This window comes from Neovison vison, chromosome 10, assembly GCF_020171115.1.
Source record: "Neovison vison isolate M4711 chromosome 10, ASM_NN_V1, whole genome shotgun sequence".
Lineage (NCBI taxonomy): Eukaryota > Metazoa > Chordata > Mammalia > Carnivora > Mustelidae > Neogale > Neogale vison.
Window position 1 is genome coordinate 40,622,144 of NC_058100.1, and position 19,886 is coordinate 40,642,029.

At 38.2% G+C, this 19,886-nt stretch overlaps 1 protein-coding gene across 1 annotated transcript in view; it reads left to right on the plus strand.

Moving 5' to 3' along the window:
- Positions 1-19,886, plus strand: part of CATSPERE (catsper channel auxiliary subunit epsilon) — a 126,504-nt gene that overhangs the window by 70,988 nt on the left and 35,630 nt on the right. Inside the window, exons 10-11 of the mRNA XM_044267060.1 lie at positions 3,648-4,114; positions 11,422-11,864. Of these exons, the coding sequence (XP_044122995.1) occupies positions 3,648-4,114; positions 11,422-11,864 (910 nt within the window). The remainder of the gene's footprint in view (positions 1-3,647; positions 4,115-11,421; positions 11,865-19,886) is intronic.

A 19,886-nucleotide genomic window follows, 5' to 3' on the forward strand; every position in this document is an offset into this window, starting at 1 on the left:
TTCTTTCACATATCAAACTTTATTAGGAGGCTATAGTAATTAAGACATAAAATATTGAAAGGAGCTTTTTTCATTTGGTTCCGTATCTCACCAGCTTTTGGTGTGTTCATTCTTCTACTGTCTGATCTCTTTCAGAGGGTAGACACTAGCTTTCTTATGTTTCATGCTTATATAGTGTATCATTGTTTTTGATCCTTTTACTATCATTCATGCTGTGGTTTTCTATTTCTTAAAAACTGCAGAGCCTTGCTTCTTCTCCAGTGTGACAACTTGTGCCCTAACATTACAGTCTTCAGTCCACTAAGATTTAACATGACTATTGCTATGGTCGGAGTTAGGTCTACATTTTGGCATTTGTTTTCTATCAACCTTGTTCTTTTGCTTCTCTTGTCTTGTCTTCTGAATGAATCCTGTATTTTTCAGTATCTCTGTGTCTTCTACTGTATTGATTCTTTTTCATTCAAAACTATTTGTTAGTGGTTACACTTGGCTATCCAATAATTTTTAATTTATCAGAGCCTAATTTCAAATAAATACTTCACAGTAGTGTTAAGAAACTAATAACTGTATGATTTCATTTATACCCATTTTTTACCCTTTATACTCTCATCTCATATTTTACTTCTAAATATGCTATAAATCTCAAAATGCAATTTTTTGTTTTATTTTTAAACTTTATTTTATTTTTTCAGTGTTCCAAGATTCATTATCAAAATACATTGTTAATAATTTTGCTTTAAAAAGTTAAAAGTTTTGCTTTTGTCATATGGGGCACCTATGTGATACAGTCAGTTAAATGTTAGACTCTTGTTTTTGGCTCATAATCTCAGGTTCATGAGATCAAGCCCCAAGTCAGGGTCCCCACTCAACATGGAGTCTGCTTGAGATTCTCTCTCCCTTTGCCTCTACCCTTCCTGTTCATGCTCTCCCTTTCTCAAATAAATAAATAAATCTTTTTAAAAATGCCAATTGTCGGGCACCTGGGTGGCTCAGTGGGTTAAGCTGCTGCCTTCGGCTCAGGTCATGATCTCAGAGTCCTGGGATTGAGTCCCGCATCGGGCTCTCTGCTCAGCAGGGAGCCTGCTTCCTCCTCTCTCTCTGCCTACTTGTGATCTCTCTCTGTCAAATAAATAAATAAAATCTTTAAAAAAAATAAAAAATAAAAAAATAAAAATAAATAAAAATGCCAATTGTCTTAAAGATATATAGGTATATTAATATCAACTGATAACAAAATAAGTCTTTTACATCTATATTCTCCTGGGCATGCTTTATTTCTGTTTGCATATCCAGAGTTCTTCCTGAACTCATTGCCATTCAGCCTGAAGAATGTCTTTGAATTTTCTTGTATAACAAGTTCTGTCAGCATTTGTCTGTATAAAGGTGTCTTTATTCTTTCCCTTCATTTTTGAAGGACATTTTTCACTGAATACAGAACTATAGGATGACGGCTGGTTTTTGTTGCTTATAGAGTAATATATAAAAACATCATTCCGTTATCTTATGGCCTCTAACCATTTGGGGTAAGAAGTGAGCCATTATTCATGCCGTTGTTCTCATATATACCATGTGTCTTTCTCTCTGTAGCTGCTTTCAGAATTTGCTCCTTATCTTTGGTTTTCAGCACTTTTATTATTGATTAGGTATGATTTCCTTTGTATGTATCCTGTTTGTGGTTCAAGGGAACTTCTTGGTTTTCTGGGGTAATGTCATTCATTAGTTTAGTGGTATTTTTGGATAGTATCTCTTCAAATATTTCTTCTGCACAATTCTGTTTTTCCTTTATTTCTTGAAGTTTAAAAACACTTATATGATACTGTTTAATATTGTCCCACAGATCTCGGACAATCTATTCATTTTTTTTTACCCTACTTCTTTCTTTGTATTTCAGTTTGTATATTAAACTATCTTCAGGTTATCTACTTGGCTTTTCCCACTTACTCTTGAATCCATTGAATAATTTTTAATATAATTTTATATGTAATTTAAAAAGTTTTTTATATCTAGCATTTTCACTTCTTTTTTATCATTAACATATCTCAGCTGAAATTCCCCGTCTCTGCCCTCATGTTGCCCATCTTTTCCACTAGGTCCTTCAGCATTTTTATGAGTTGTTTTGTCTTTAGCCATGCTTAGGCTCTTAGCACTGACAAGATTCCAGAGATCTCTTCCTACTTTACAACTGGCCACCACCTTTCCAAACCTAGGGAGCGCTGTCTTGTCTCTACAGCCTTGCTGCCAGCGCTTTGATCACTAAGGGATTCTTCCCTCCCTCATCTTGGTCAAGATTTTCATGCTTTGGGACATGTATCTCTCTCTCTTGCTTCCCTGTCCCATGTCATAGCTGGGAGACTGCTTTACACTGGGAAAAGGCCAACCATGGGTCAGAGGGAGAGTTTCCCCCCAGCTCTCTTACCTACTCCCAGCCTATGGTAGCTGAGAATCCAGAATGCGGATGGATTTCTCCCAACTTGGCTGCCTTGCTGCCAGCCCCCTCCCTATCTTCAGAGGATTACTGCTTTATATTTGGGAGAGGCCTAAATGCCTGAGAGGGATCTATCAGCTCCCCTACCTTGTCCCAAAATATTTGGCTTACTTCACACAAGCACTAAGTGAAGACCTATAGGAAAGTTTGTGGGTGGGTAAAAACTCATTCCTTGGAATTCCCATCTGTCATATTTATGATGGACTCCCATCCCTCTGCCAAGAAGAAGAATAACTATGAGTCTTTTCTATGAAGGGCTCATTTTGTTTCTAATATATTTCCTCTTCAAGGATTGTCTCACACTCATTTAAAGCAACTAGGTCTAAACTTTAATTGAATCTTCATTTGATAAAATGGTTTTTTCCTGAAATGACTCTTCACCAAATGGTTTGTTTCTTTGGTTACCAATTTGATATCTGTCTACATCCTGTCTGAGTATATTTAATACTAAATATTTGGGTATTACATAAACTTAAGGAGACAGGATGTGTCCAAGAGACTCCTTTTGGTCATCATGAATGTAGAGGTTACATGTTAAGTAAAAATCTCTAAGAATTAGAAATAGTTGGGAAGGAGAGACAGGGAAGAAGGGTTCTCGGCTCTCTAAATGAAATTAGACCCACCGAATTTCAGACGTAGCAGCCTCTCAGAGGCCTTTCTCTCTAACAACCTGTGTTCATGAAAAGGTTGTATTGGTTTGTCTAAGGTTTTTAGTTCTGTCTTCTCTTTATCCCATATCCAAGGAAACTGTAATTCCGAAAATAACTTAATGTTTGAAGTGTCTTTATATCTTGATAGTAATGAACATGGAAGGGACACTCATGGCCAGAGTAGATAAACACATAAGAAAAGAGAAAGCTGATATTCTCTGAGGGGCAATTTAAAAGTGAATTCAGATGAATTATTTCTTCAGATAGAAACAATATATCAAAGAATAAAATTACTGAAATAATTTATTTTTATGAATACATATATTTCTATGTAATATATTTCAATGCCTAGAATAGTATTCAGAAATACCCTAAATGCTAAACGTTAATAGACACTACATTTTAAATATAGCAAAGTAGACTATAATTTGCTATATTATAGTCCTAAATTGGTAGGACTATCACTAAAACCATAAATCTTCTAACATTTTCAATTTTTTATAGGGTAAAACAAGAAGTAGAGTGGCAACCTGGACAAAAAATGAAGTTTATCTTGGATATGATTTTCTTAAATTTGTCAAAATAATGACTACTGAAAAACTGAAAACTTTTCTAAATATACCATCAGCTGCTACGCTGACTATACACAATGTCGAGTATCCAGGACACCCTTTGGAACTTGCCTTATTTTTAAGTTACTGCACTACCTGTAAGGTCAACAAAACGATTTACTTGGTAATATACAACGAAGATACAGAAGACTGTGTGAACCAAAACTTTGCGTTAGATGTCCCTATTGACAGTTTTTTAACTCCACATTTTATATTCACAGCACTGCCAGGTTTAGTACTCTGGGACAAATATAGGATCTACTATTTTTATCACAATTTCACAGAGACTGGAGTTTTACAAACACCTACAGAATTTGGAAATCTGTCCAGATTAGCACATAACAGCATTATTCATGATATTTTCATAGGTGAGGCATTCTCATTCTGCAAAAATTATTCTAGATTTCACGGTAGACCTCCTCCTCATGAAGGTGTAACAATCACAAATGCACTCATATACAATGCTTTTGGTAGGTAAAGGTGTACTTTTACCACCTAAAAATGGATATCCGAAGTTCTACCGAGGTTAACTATGATCTCACATGGAGAAACGGCAAACTCAAGTTTGGGTCTTTTCCATAGATCCGTTTTGATCATTCAGCAGATACGAACCAAGCAGCCCACACAGGCATTTTCAGTGGAAGACGTGATATGGTGCTGTCTAGGGTCCCCTAGGGCTACCACAACTGGGTAGCTTCCAACAACAGAAATTTATTGTCTCAGCTTTGGAGACTAAACGACCCCATTCAAAGTGTGAGCAATGCCACGTTCCCTCTGAAACCTGAAGGGAGGCTCGTCCATTGCTTCTTCCTAACCTCTGGTGGCTTGCTGGCAAACCTTGCCATTCCCAGGCTTGCAGCGACCTCAGTCCAACCTCTGCCTTCATCACGACATAGCTTTCTCCCTGTGTCCTCACTTGCAAGGACACAGGGCCCACCCTACTCCGGTGGGACCTCATCTTAACTAATCACCTCTGTAACGATCCTATTCAAATGAGGTCACATTCTGAAGTAGTACTGGGAATTAGAATGTCAACTTCTTTCATGAGGGGACACAATTCAATCTATAGTAGGTGTTGTAGAGTTGAATGGACCCATATTCACCTCCATGGGCAAGTCATTGAACGTTTGCAAGCCTCATTTCCTAATCTGGAATGTAGGGTGGCTGTGTTGATTGGATAAGGGCTTGTAAAATGCTTAGAATAAAACTGGACACATGATAAACATTCAGCTAACAGTAGTAATTCTGAATCTTACTGTTCCCAAGATAGTATACTAAACATTATAGGCAATGCAAAGAAATAGGAAGTTCCATCCTCAAGAAGTCTGGTTAGGAGGTGAACCATGAGAGCCTATGGACTCTGAAAAACAATCTGAGGGGTTTGAAGAGGCGGGGGGGGGCAGGTTGGAGGTACCAGGTGGTGGGTATTAAGGAGGGCACGGATTGCACGGAGCACTGGGTGTGGTGCAAAAACAAGGAATACTGTTATGCTGAAAATTTAAAAAAAAAATTAAAGACATCGTTTGTAAAATAAAAAAAAAAAAAGGAGATAAACCTAACCATGGAATTTAAAGGAAATGTTGCTGTAAATTGTAATGTCTTTCTTTTTAAAAAATTTTTTTTATTATTAATTAGAAAGAGAGCATGAACAAGGGGAGGAAGAGAGGGAGAGGGACAAGCAGACTCCACACTGAGCCCACAGCCCAACTCAGGGCTCAGTCCCACAACCCTGGGGTCATGACCTGAGCTGAAATCAAGAGTCAGACACGCATCCAACTGAGCCCCTGGCACCCCTTGTAATGTCTTTCTTGATGCCTATCACCTGGCAACTCCCAAACAGTTGATTTTTTTTTTTAATTTTTATTTATTTATTTGACAGATAGAGATCACAAGTGGGCAGAGAGGCAGGCAGGGTGGGGGAAGCAGGCTCCCTGCTGAGCAGAGAGCCCAATGTGGGGCTCGATCCCAGGACCCTGAGATCATGACCTGAGCCGAAGGCAGAGGCTTTAACCCACTGAGCCACCCAGGCGTCCATAAATCTTTATTTTTAAAAAGATACCATACCATACAAACATTCAATAGATTTGGCGACTTCCCCCTCCAGAGACCTCAGTTGATTTTTATGTTCCCCTTTACAACAAAACTCTTTAAAATATTGCCTAGTTTCACTTCTTCGTCTTTCCTCCCTTTCTCGTGAAGCCACATGAATCAAATACTCCATGGGCGTGCTCTTGTCAAGGTTCTTAACGACCTCCCCTTTGCTAACCCAGCGGCCGGTTTTCAGCCATCCTCCATGAGCCGGCGTTGTCAGCACGGCATGATTCTTCCCCTCCCCCCAAAGACTTTATATATTTGACAGAGATGGAGAGAGCACAAGCCGGGGGAGCAGCAGGCAGAGAAAGAGGGAGAAACAGGTTCTCCACTGAGCAGAGAGCCCAACCTGGGACTTGATCCCAGGTCCCTGGGATCATGACCTAAGCCGGAGGCAGACACATAACCGACTGAGCCACCCAGGCTCCCCTAGCAGGGCCTGATTCTTGAAACACATTTTTTCACCTGACTTCTGGGGCATTGCTTTTTTTTTGCCCCTCCTGCTACTTCACTCTCTACTCCTCTGCAGCCTCTTTTTCTTGATCCCTCATCTTCCTGATTCCCAAATGGAGAAGCATGTCACAGTCTAGTTTCCAGACATCTCTCAGCGCTCCGTTTCCATGCATTCTGCCCTCCAGCCATGACTCCTAGCAACATGGTTAATGCTATGACAGAGCTAGAGAGGCACACAGATTGAGGACCTCACCCAGTCTGGGGAACAGGCGGGTACAGAAGGCTTCCTTGCGGAAGTGCCGTCTAAGCTGAGGCCTGCTGAATGGGTAGAGGTTAGTTAGGCAGTGAAGACAAGAGTGGGGACAGGGTGCCCAACAGCCCAGAGACAGAGACAACAGGGTACAGTTCAGGCCTTGAAAGACAATTCAATGCTGACATAGAGTTCTCCAGAGAGAAAAAGGAGAAATCTCTGCTGGAGAAATCAAGTTCTGGTTACGAGATTTACACAAGCCATGTGAAGAAATCGTACCTTCTCCTAAGGCCTGTATAGGGAGTTCTAAAGAGTTTTGAGCAAGCAGAATCATATTTGTGTTTTATTAAAAGGCCGTTGACCACAGTAATAAGGAGATAAAGTTAGAATAATCAACGGGGGATACTTTAGAAGAAACTTAAAGGTTGAATGTTATACTGAGAGCTATTTGGAAATGCTGAAATAAAGCATTATTTGCTTTATTTCTATAATAAAGCAAATAATGTCTATAAGCATATGAACTATGAATTTAAAAAGCCCTCAGCCTGCAACATTTCCATTTCTCAAACAACCCACTATTAAAAAGTTGCCATGGGATGGGGCGCCTGGGTGGCTCAGTGGGTTAAAACCTCTGCCTTTGGCTCTGGCCATGATCCCAGGGTCCTGGGATCGAGCCCCGCATTGGGCTCTCTGCTCGGTGGGAAGCCTGCTTCCCCCTCTCTCTCTGCCTGCCTCTCTGCCTACTTATGATCTGTCTGTCAAATAAATAAATAAAATCTTTAAAAGTTGCCGTGAGGGCGCCTGGCTGGCTCAATTGATGGAGCATGGGACTCTTGATCTCGAGGCCATGAGTTCGAGCCCCACACTGGGGGTAGAGATCCCTTAAAAATAAGATCTTAAGGGGCACCTGGGTGACTCAGTTGGTTAGGCCTCTGCCTTCAGCTCAGGTCATGATCCCAGGGTCCTGGGATCAAGCCCCATGTCGGGTTCTCTGCTCAGCAGGGAGCCTGCTTCCTCCCCTCTCTCTCTGCTTGCTTATGATCTCTCTCTCTGTCAAATAAATACATAAAGTATTTTTTTTAAATAAGATCTTAAAAAAATGTTGCTGTGATTTTATCTGGACTTCTGAAAGAGCAAATTCAAAATATAATGGGCCATATTTTCAAAATGTCTAATACATATAAAAATGATGCCATTTTTAACTGCTGCACTGTGTTCCGTGGTTTCTCTACACAATCATCTAAACTAATAGGAGTGTAAATAGATATTTAGACAGCTATCAGGCTTTCAGTTTTTTACAAATTTTTGTACATTTGTACAGGTATCCTTTAATATAAATTATCAGATGTAGAATTCATGAATCAGTAATTTAAATATTTTAAAAATAAATCCTTTCCAGTGGCCCTCCAGCAAAAATTGTCACAGTCTAAGTTTCTCCAATTGGAAAATGTTTATTTTCATATACTATATTTGATATTTACCCATAGTATAGAAAAAATGGGTAATTCTCATTTTATCACACATTTCATAATAAGAGGTTATATCCAGTTTCTTCCTATGTTTATTGGCCATACTCTTGTACAAATTGTCTGTGAAGTTTTTTGTTTTGTTTTGATAAAGAAAGGGAAAGAGCAAGCCCGGGACAGGGGAGGGGCAGAGAGACAGGGAGAATCTTAAGCAGGCTCCATGTGCAGCACAGAGCCCGACATGACATGGGGCTCGATCTCATGACCCTGACATCATGACCCAATCCAAAGTCAAGAGTTGGATGCTTACCAAGTGAGCCACCCAGGTGTCTCGCTTATTAAAACATTACTAAGTGAACATTGGATTAAATGTGAAGTTAAGATGAAAATTAGGAATTATTTTAAAAATGAGATTAAAAACACTGTATATAAAGGTTTGTGGATGCAGCTAAAGCCACAGCGAGAAAAACATATAGCCTTATGGGGTTTTTGTTTTGTTTTTTTTTAAGATTTTATTTATTTATTTGACAGAGAGAGAGAGATCACAAGTAGGCAGAGAGGCAGGCAGAGAGAGAGAGAGAGAGGAGGAAGCAGACTCCCCGCTGAGCAGAAAGCCCCTCACAGAGCTCGATCCCAGGGCCCTGAGATCATAACCTGAGCCAAAGGCAGAAGCTTAACCCACTGAGCCACCCAGGTGCCCCAACCTTATGTTTATTAGTAGTTTTAAATGCTTAGGCAACAAGACTGAAAATAAATGAACTAATCATTTACCATAAGAAGCAGGCAACAGACACCAAAGTTACAAAAATAAAGCACAAGTGAAGAATCAAGAATGACAAAAGCAGAAATTAAGGAATTAAATAGAAAGTAGATCTGATAAACAAGTCAAGGGTTCCTTTCAAAGGAAAAGAAAACAAAAGCAAAATACTCGATTTCGACAGAGGTCCTGATCTCAGGGCCCTGGGGTCCAGTCCTGTATCAGGCTCCCTGCTCAGTGGGAATCTGCATGACTCCCTCCCTCTCTCTGCCCCCACCTCCCCATGCTGTCTCTCTTTCTAAAATAAATAAATTAATTTTTAAAAATAACATTTTAATGAGCAGCATGAAAGAAAGAAGAGAGAGTGCTGGAAAGCACAGAGGAGGGACATCTAATCCAGATTTATGAGATTAGGAAAGGCTGAATAAAGGAAACGCCTTCCAAACTAAGAACGGGAAGAGGGTACATACTAGAAATATTAGATCAATGGTCAGGATGGGGGGTAAAGTAGCAAAGACCCGGAGGCAGGAGAGAACATGCCAAGTTTGTGGAACTGAAATTTGTTGTGTCTGACTACGTAGTATGTGAGCCCAAAAGTGGCAACAAGCAAGGCTCGCTGCACATCACCACATGACCTGGACATTATCTAAAATCCAAGAGCAGTATATATGTTTTGCTTTGTGAGGCTACACATTTTGTGTGTCATCACACGGTGTTTGTATCCTGCACCTACTTTCCTCACTCAACATCCCGGTGGATTTTGTCATCCGCCTGCATTTTTCTCTTCTTCTACCTGGTGAAGTTTCTAGAAACACAACACACAAGACACAGCAGGCCAAGAACTGGGTAAGCCTGGAAGGAGTTATTGCCAAAAGCAAAACAAAACAAAGTTAAATTTATAAAGTAAGTTATATGAGGAAGAGTAGCTTGTCACCACGGTCCAAAGGACCGTGGTCCAAAGGCCCAAAGGCTCAAAGGACCTTGGCGCCGCAGCTCACCTGCGCACAGCTACAGAGTTTGCCAAGTTAGCCACATGTCAGCCCTGGCACTCCATGCCCCCGGTGTGGGGCTTCAGCCGTAAGGGCATCTCCCCCTTGCAATTATACTAAAACACTCTGCAAAATATTCCGAGCTGCACATTCACCTTACCGATCAATGCGACAATTTCACCAGCATTTATCATATCATTGAATTCCTACTGACGACATTATCACTCCATGAGAGCTTAAGGTTATAAGGACGTGTATGTGGACAGTGATGTCTTTTTAAAGTATTCTGATCTGAAAACAATTGACATTGCTGATTAAGGAGTTTTACTAGAATGTAATTTATAGTAATTTGTGAAAATGCCACTTGTGTATTCAAATTTCAAATGTAGGTTGCATAAGCACAGTACACTCCATGCTGCTCACTCTATGAGTTGACCTTGCTCCCTCTAGCCAGTCCCTTTAAAGTGTTGTTGTTGTTGTTGTTTTAAATTAGGGAAAGTATACCCCTAGAAACCATCCACGGAGAATGTCATGTCTGGAAAGAAAGCCATGAAATCAACTAGTCCAACTGTTCATTTTACAGATACAGCTACTAGAATCAAAGAATTTAAGAGACTTATTGTCTATGAACCTCTGTGACTTAGGCACAATACCCTGTTAAGAAAAGGAAGTTGGTTATTTACATAGTGAACCTGAAGATGTATCAGCACACACACACACACACCCATTTCTTTATCCCAATAGTGTCAGTCTGTTACAGCTTCTATAACAAAATATCACGGGCTATGTGGCTTAAACAATAGAAATTTGTGTTCTCACAGTTCTGCAGCATAGAAGTCCAGATCAAGGTGGTATCAAGGTTGGTTTCTGACAAGGACCCTCTTCCTTGCTTGGAGACATGGGCCACCTTCTTACTGTGTCCTCACATGGCCTTTCCCATGCCTGCATGCACAGAAAGGTCTTATGTCTTCCTCCTCTGACAAGAATACCAGTCATATTGGACTAGGGCTTTATGACCTAGTTTAAACTCCCATTACCTCCTGAAAGACATTTTCACGAAATACAGTCACAATGCAAGCTGGGGTTTCAACCTATCCATTTTGGGGGCATGGGGGAAGACAAAATTCCATCCATAGCAAAATGCTTCCTAATAATAATACTATTCCTGCATGGCCATGCTCATCATTATTTAGTGCACTAATTCCAGCTTTTTTGTGTAAGTGATGTCATATATAAAGTGATGTTATAAATACAAGAAGAAATGTATCCAGGAAAAGAATCACCGTACTATGAAGTAGAAGCTTTCCAGCATCGCATAAAGTTTGCACCTACACACTCTAATTTTTCTCAAAGCAGATAAATCCTTCATTACAATGAAAGAAATAATTTTGGTTAGAAGTGCATGGATTTGGGGCACCTGGGTGGCTCAATGGGTTAAAGCGTCTGCCTTCGGCTCAGGTCATGATCTCAGGGTCCCGGGATCAAGCCCTGCATTGGGCTCTCTGCTCTGCTCTCCGATGAGCAGAGAGCCCGCTTCCCTCTCTCTCTCTGCCTACTTGTGAACTCTCTCTCTGTGTCAAATAAATAAAATCTTTAAAAATAAAAAAGTGCATGGTTTTATGGTTACTTAGGATAACTAGAATAACAAACTTTTCTCCTTCTTTTCCAGATTATTATGGAAATATTTTGGCAAAAATGGAAAATAACATCATGTTTTATTTCAAGATCAATATTAAAGATGCAGTAAAACTACACTCATGGGCAAATAGCACAGTTAAGTCATTAATTCTATTGAGTACGTCTACTCAAATTTATTTCATATATGTTTTTGAAAATGCCACAGTACAGTCACAGGAATATCCTTTAAAACTGGAAACACAAAGCGTGAATTTCTATATACAAGAAAACTGCCCCTACATGGCATTTCATAATAATGTTTTTAGTGTTTTTCACTTTTTGGACAAGGGAGAGAACCTGTCCTTTTGGGCTCAAATAGTCTATGCAGAAAATCTTGGTCTGTATGTTATTGTGGAATCATATGGCCCAAATATATTACAAGAAATACAGAAGGTTCACTATGAAGTCGCCCTAGGATACTGTACTAAAACCACGGTAAGTTAATATTTTAAAATTTATTCATTTTATTGTAATAAATGTAAAATTAAAATACTTATATTTTTATCCTATCATGAAAAATATAGTATCTGACATCAGTGACATTTGATGACATTTTCTGATTACAAACACTTATCTTTAGGTTTATGTCATTTTGACTCGTGTTGCAGTCATTTCTGTTAGCAGATTGTGGTAAACAATGTTTAATTTGAGAAGAAGTTGAAACTTTCTTCATCTGTTATAAATGTGTGTGTGTGTGTGTGTGTGTGTGTGTGTGTATGCTCCTGCTCAGGCTTTTTTTTTTCTTTCAAATAAGCAAATAAAAAATATATATACATATGAATTTATGTATATGTATTTATACATATGTATATATATATATTTTAAAAAACAGATTTTCCTATATAACACTGCCCCAAAACCTGACGGCTTCAAACAGCACCCAATTCTGTTTGTCAATCATTTGGGTGGTGAATACCTGGGCGATAGTGCTGGTTTCATCTGTCTGGGTTCATTCCTGAGGTGGTGGTCATCAGGTAGCTTGTCTGGGACAAGGTGATCTAGGATGGCCTCAATCACACATCAAGCAGTTGGTGCACACACTGGCTTGTGTGAACAAGGCACCTCGGCTGAGCACTTGTCTCTGATCCATGTGGCCACCATCCATGTGGCCACTCCAGGCCGGAGCTGGCTTTTCCCCAAGAATCTCAGGGAAGTATTCCAAGATAGCATGAGCAAATTCCTGTGGACCTCTTGAGGCCTACATGTGGCCACATTCTATTCGTCAAAGCAATTCACAAGGCCAGCCTAGATTAACAGGATGAAGAAATACAGTCCACCCCTTGACGGGAGAACAGCAGACTTACCCTATGAAGAGAGGTGCCTACAGGAATGGGAAGAAGTACCGCAGCTAACTTTTAGATGATGCAGCACAGCTAGGTGCAAATGTACTTTAGATATTATTTTGTATACTACTTTCCAATGAACATTATAGCATAAATGTTTCACATGTTACTACGATTTCTTCCGGAACACTGTATATTCTACTTCCCACCTTCTCTTTCTGCATTCAGCTTTCTTTAGCATTTACAGTAGTGGGCATCTTAACAGAGGTAATGGAATGAAATGTTCAGTTAATTCCAAAGTCAGTTAAAGCAGAGGATCATTAAAAATGAAAATGATATGAATGAAATGTTATACTTTAACTTAAATAAATGCATGTATATTCATTAGTCAACCTTTTAATACAGGACCACAGACTTTTCTTTGAAATAAGTCAACTTACTGGAGCATCTCCTCTTCTTTCTTGCATAACCTTATTCATATTGCATTATCTCTTAAGTTCCCACCTCTGTTTCTTTTAAAAGGGGAGGGGGCGCCTGGGTGGCTCAGCCAGTTAAGCATCTGCCTTCAGCTCAGATCATGATCCCAGGGTCCTGCAATCAAGCCCCATGTCAGGGTCCATGCTCAGTGGAGAGACTGCTTCTCCCTCTCCTTCTGCTTCTCCCAGACTCCTGCTCAGGTTTTTGTTTTTTGTTTTTTTCTCTTTCAAATAAGAAAATAAAAACTTCAAAAAAAAAAAATAAAAGTAGAGGAGGGAGAAAAATTAATGACACTGGCAAAGCCATCAAAATTCTAGATTTTTTTCACTTTTTCCAATCTCTTACTGTTACCTTGCTCATACCTAATCAATTTCTTCAGGGACTTGCTTTATTAAAATTTTCCAAAGCAATCATTTTGTTCTCAGGGAAACAGTAATGCTACTTTCCTTTTACACTCAATTTCATCAGCCCATAATATTTAATTCCACAACTACAATAATAAGGCAATCTAGGATAAACAGGTTTAGAAACACAGAGAGCTGATTTAGATTTGCATAATATATGGATAGATCTTAAAACATTGTTACATGGAAAACAGTGTCGAGTAAGAAACTGAGATCCATCATATAGTAACATTTACAAAAATTGTGAACACCTACACATAAATCACAAACAACAAAAAAAAGCATTATTCATTTTACACAGACACAATACCCAAGGACAGTTATCAGACAATATGACATCATCAACTATAATGACATCATGCTTGCTTGATAAATATTATGGGGGTCTGCACATGGGGGAAGAGGGAAGGGAGAAAAGAGGGAAGGGAATGAGAGCAGAAGATACAGGGGAAAACTAAAACATAATAAATAAAATAAGACTGGATTGTTCATGTTTCAAGAAACAAGGAGGTTATTTAATTCACTTTTCTGAAACTGAGGTACCCCCCTCTCCCAGAACAAGAACAGAAAAGATTTACACCATCCTTCAACCCAGGAAAGTTTTCTTTGATTACCTAGCCACAATATCTGCATAAGCTCTCATAAGTTTTCTTTCCAGGAATGTGCTGTATAATGTACTTTTGCCCATTTGCAATTCAGAACTTCAAAATACAGCTACCAGTCAAAATATACAAATAACGGTCATGACAAGTGCTCTCCTTAATGCCCATCACCTGTTTCCCGCATCCCCCTACCTCCAACTCTCTGATAACTATCAGCGTGTTCTCTAGAGTTTAGAGTTTGTTTTTTTTTTGTTTCTCTCTCTCTCTCTTTTCCTCTTTGCTCATCTGTTTTATTTATTAAATGCCACATATGAATGAAAACATATAATATTTGTCTTTCTCTGACTCATTTCGCTTAGCATTATACTCTCTAGTTCCAAAAATGTCATTGCAAATGGTAAGATTTCATTCTTTTCTATGGCTGAATAATATTCCATTACACACACACACACACACACACACACACACATCACAGTGCACTGTGATGGCGTTTCCTCAAAAAGTTAAAAACAGAAATACCCTATGATCCAGTAATTGCACTACTGGGTATTTACCCCCCAAAAAAGCCACAAAAACTGTAATACAAAGGGATTAGCAAGTTTTTTCATCTTTCTGTGCCTTAGTACTTTCATCTAAGTAATGATAATAATAAGAACAATATAGTATATGTAATAGAATATCTAATTCATATGTAATTATGCCTACATGTTACCACAATGTATTGTTTTCTATATTAGCCACTATATAGTAATAAAATAATTATTATTGTAATATTTACTTCATAAGGTTTTTAGGATTAAATGAGTTTAACACTGAGCCTGGGTGGCTCAGTGGGTTAAAGCCTCTGCCTTCGGCTCAGGTCATGATCCCAGGGTCCTGGGATCGAGCCCCACATCCGGCTCTCTGCTCAGCAGGGAGCCTGCTTCCTCCTCTCTCTCTGTCTGCTTCTCTCCCTACTTGTGATCTCTGTCTGTCAAATAAATAAATAAAATCTTTTAAAAAAATGAGTTTAACTACATAAAGAACTTACGGGTGCCTCTGGCCCATAGCCAACACTAGGTTTACTTGCTGCTAAATAATAATCAGCACTATAATCACCGCGGTTGCTGCGACCACTACTGTTCCTGTTACCACCACCACATTTCGTCAGCCCTAGCGCACATTTTTTTTAGCATCTATGAGATCAGGATGAGTCTTACATCCTGTGATACCTTAGAGCTGATGAATTACGGTAGTAATGTGATAACCTTGCTTATTTTATGCAGATTGGGTCAATACGACTTCACAGACTAATCATTGTGTGTCCTAGCTAGTAGGGTTGTCAAGCGTCCTAGCTCATTACTCAATTTAGGGGAAACAAAACAAAACCTGAATATAACACCTATATACAAAAGTGGATAACTTTAATTTTGAAAAGGTTTTAGGGCTACTAGCTGGTTTCGTAGTGATATTTACACGAAAATTTAGTTTTGAAATTTTAAAAATGATTTGAACATCTTGATTGTCATAGTCCTTTTTTTTAATTGAGGTATATTTTTTATAATTGAATAGAACATTATATTCATTTCAGACATGCAACATAATGATTTGGTGTTTGTGTATGTTGTGAAATGATCACCACAGTAAGCCTACTTAACCTCCATCACTACACATAGTTACACATTTTTTTCTTATGATAAGAACTTTTAGTGTTTATTCTCTTAGCAACTTTTCAGTGTACAATACCGTATTATTAATTGTAGTCACCATGCTGTACCTTACCTTACCGTGGCTTGTTTTATAAGTGTGAGTTTGTGCCGTTTGAGTACCTTCATTCATTGTTCACACCGACCACTCCCGCCTCAGGCAACGATCAAACTGGTCTCTGTACCTTTGAGTTGGGGGGGAGGGGTTCGTTGGTGGGGAGAGTGTGTCAGTTCCACATGTAAGTGAGATCAGACAATATTTATCTTTCTGTGTCCGGCTCATTTCACTTAGGATCATGCCTCCAAGATTCACCCACGCGGTCGTAAATAGGCAGGATTTCCATGTTCTTTTTTTTTTTTTTTTTTTTTTTAAAGATTTTATTTAGTTATTAGACAGAGAGAGAAATCACAAGCAGGCAGAGAGGCAGGCAGAGAGAGAGAAGGGGGAAGCAGGCTCCCTGCTGAGCAGAGAGCCCGATGCGGGACTCGATCCCAGGGCTCTGAGATCATGACCTGGGCCGAAGGCAGCGGCTTAACCCACTGAGCCACCCAGGCGCCCTTTTTTTGTTTGTTTTTTTAGATTTATATATTTATATTGATATTAGATTTATATTAGATTTATAGATATTAGATTTATATTTAGATTTATATTAGATTATATTAGATTTATAGATATTAGATTTATTAGATTTAGATTTATATTAGATTTATAGATTTATATATTTATTTTGAGAAAGATTTCCTTGTTCGTTATGACTGAATAATATTCCATGGTGTGTATACAGAAGAGAAAGAGAAACATAGGCTGCTTTCATGTCTTGGCTACTGTAAATAATGCTGCAGGGGACATGGGGGTGCAGATATCTTTTCGAGTTAATGTTTTTACTACCTTTGGGTAGTAAAATGTTTTTACTACCTTTGGGCATATTCCCAGAAATGGAATTACTGGCTCATATGGTAGTTCTGTCTTTAGTCTTCTGAGGGTCCTCCATACTGTTTCCTATAGTGGCCGCATCAATTTACATTCCCACCAAGAGAGCACAAGATTCCCTTTTCTCCACATCCTCACCAACATTTGTTATCTCTCGTGTTTTTTGATCATGGCCATGCTAGCAGGGGTGAGGAGATATTGTGCTCTTGATTTACATTTTCTTGATAATTAGTGATATGACGGACCTGTTGGTCATCTATATATATGTCTTCTTAGGAATAAATATATATTCAGAACCCTTGCCCATTTTTAAATCATATTGTTTTCTCACTGTTGAATTATTCAAGTTCCTTGCATATTATGGATATTAACCCTTTACCAGGTGTGTGACTTGGAACTACTTTCTCTCATTGTTTCTTTTGCTGTGCGAAAGCGTTTTTTAGTTCGATGTAGTACCATTTGTTTATTTTTGCTCTTGTTGCCCTTGCTTTTGGTGTCAAATCCAAAAAAATTATTGCCAAGACTGATGTCAGGGAGCTTACTGCCTGTCTTCTTCTAGGAGTTTTATGGTTTCAGGTCTTATGTTCAAGTCTTTAATCTCCTTTTGAGTCGATTTTTGTGTATGGTGTGGGGTAGGGGACCAATTTCATCATTTTGCATGAGGTTCTTCAGTTTTCCCATTTATTGAAGATTATCCTCCCCATTGAATATAATTAACTCCTTTGTCATAAATTAACTGACCGTATACACATGGGCTTCATTCTGAGCTCTGTTCTGTGCAGTTATGTGTTTGTTGTTATGCCAGTATTATACTGTTTTGCTTATAAAGCTTTGTAATACGGTTTGAAATCAGGTAGAATGCGTGCTTGCTTCGGCAGCACATATACTAAAATTGGAATGAAATCAGGTAGAATGATGCCTCCAGCTTTGTCTTTCTTAGGTTGTTTTGGCTATCCTGGTTCTTTTGTGATTCCATATACATTTTAGAATTCTTGGTTTCCGTGAAAAATGCCATTGGCATTTTGATACAGAATGTCTTGAATCTATATATTGCTTTGGGCAATGTGGACATTTTACCAATATCAATTCTTCAAATCCATCAGTACAGAATATCTTTCCATTTATTTGTCTCTTCTTTAGTTGCTTTCATGAATGTCTTAAGTTTTTAATATACAGGTCTTTCACCTTCTTGGTGAAATTTTTTCTGAGGTATTTTATTCTTCTTGATGCACTTGTAGGGGAGGTTGCTTCTTTAGTTTCTCCTTCTGATAGTTTATTATTACTGCATAGAAGCACAACAGATTGTTGTATATTGATTTTGTATTCTGTAACTTTACTGAATTCATTTATTAGTTCTAACAGCTTTTTGGTAGAATAGGGGTTTTTTGGTTTTGTTTATATAGACCATGTCATCTGCAAGTAGAGACAGTTTTACCTTTTGTTCCAATTTGTATGTCTTTTATTTCTTCTTGTCTAATTTCTCTGGGTGGGATTTTCAGTATTATGTTGAACAAAAGTAATGAGAGTGGGCACCTTTGTCTTGTTCCTGATCTGATAGGAAAAGTACGGATATTAGCTATAGGCTTGACATATTTAACCTTTTCTATGTTCCCTCTATGCCCACTTTGTGGAGAGTTTTTATTATAAATGGATGTTGCATTTTGTCAAATGATTTTCTGCATCTTCTGAAATGACCATTTGATTTTTATCCTTCATTTTGTAAATGTGGTGTACCACACTGAGTGATTTGGAAATGTCGAGCCATCCTTGCATCCTTGGAGTAAATCCTACTTGATTGTGGTGTTTTCTTCTTTTACAGTATTGTTGAATTCAGATTCCTAAGTTTTGTTGAGAATTTTTGCATCTACCTTCATGGAGGATCATGGCCTTTAAATTTATTTTCTTTGTGGCATCCTTGTCTGGTTTTAGTATCAGGCTGACGCTGGCATTATAAAATGAGTTTGGAAGTGCTCCCTTTTTTACTTTTTGGAAGAGTTTGAGGATTGGTATTAATTATTTTTTCAGTGTTTTGTATAATTCACCAGTGAAACTATCTGGTCTTGCACTTCTGTTTGTTGGGGGGTTTTTGATTACATATTCCATCTCCTTATTAGTATTCAGTCTGTTCAGATTTTCTATTTCTTTGGCAATTCAGTCTTGGTAGGTTATGTGTTTCTTGATATTTATCCATTTCTTCTAGGTTGGCCAGTTTGTGGGCATTTCGTTTTCTCTTATGATATTTCATTTTTCAGTGGTATCAGTTGTAACATCTATTTCTGATTTCATTTTTTTGAGTTCCTTTGTTTAATTGGGAGTCGGGCTACGCTTATCAATTTTGTTTATCTTTTCAAAAACCAGCTCTTATTTCATTGATCTCTTCTGTTGTCCTTTTAGTCTCTATTTCATTTATTTCCTCTCGGATCTTTGTTATTTCCTTCCTTTTACTGAACTTGGGATTTATTTATTCCTCTAGTTTTTTGAGATGTAAAGTTAGGTTGTTTATTTGATTCTTTCCTGTTTCTTGATGTAGGCATTTCTCACTATAAGGTTCCTTCTTAAAACTGCTTTTGCTGCATCCCATATATCTGAGAATGTTGTATTTCTGTTTTTATTTGTCTCAAGGTATTTTTATTTTTTTTGTTTCTTCATTACTTGTTCAGTAACATATTATTTAATATTCACCTATTTGTGAATTTTCCAGTTTTCCTCTTGTAGTTGATTTCTAGTTTCACAGCATTGTAGTTAGAAGAGATGCTTGATTTGATTTTAATTTTCAAGTATATTAAGATTTGTTTTAATATACTTGGGCTAACATGTGATGTCTCCTTGAGAATGTACTGTGTGCACTTGAGGGAAATGGGTATCCAAAAATGCTTTTGGATAGAAAGTTCTGGATATGTCTATTAGGTCAATCTCATCTATTCTGTTGCTTAAGATTAATGTTTCCTTATTGATTTTCTCTTTGGATGATGTATCCATTGATGAAAGCGGGGTACTAAGGTCTCCTACTATTATATCGCTATCTATTTTTCCCTTTAGCTCTGTTAATATTTGCTTTATATATTCAGGTGTTCC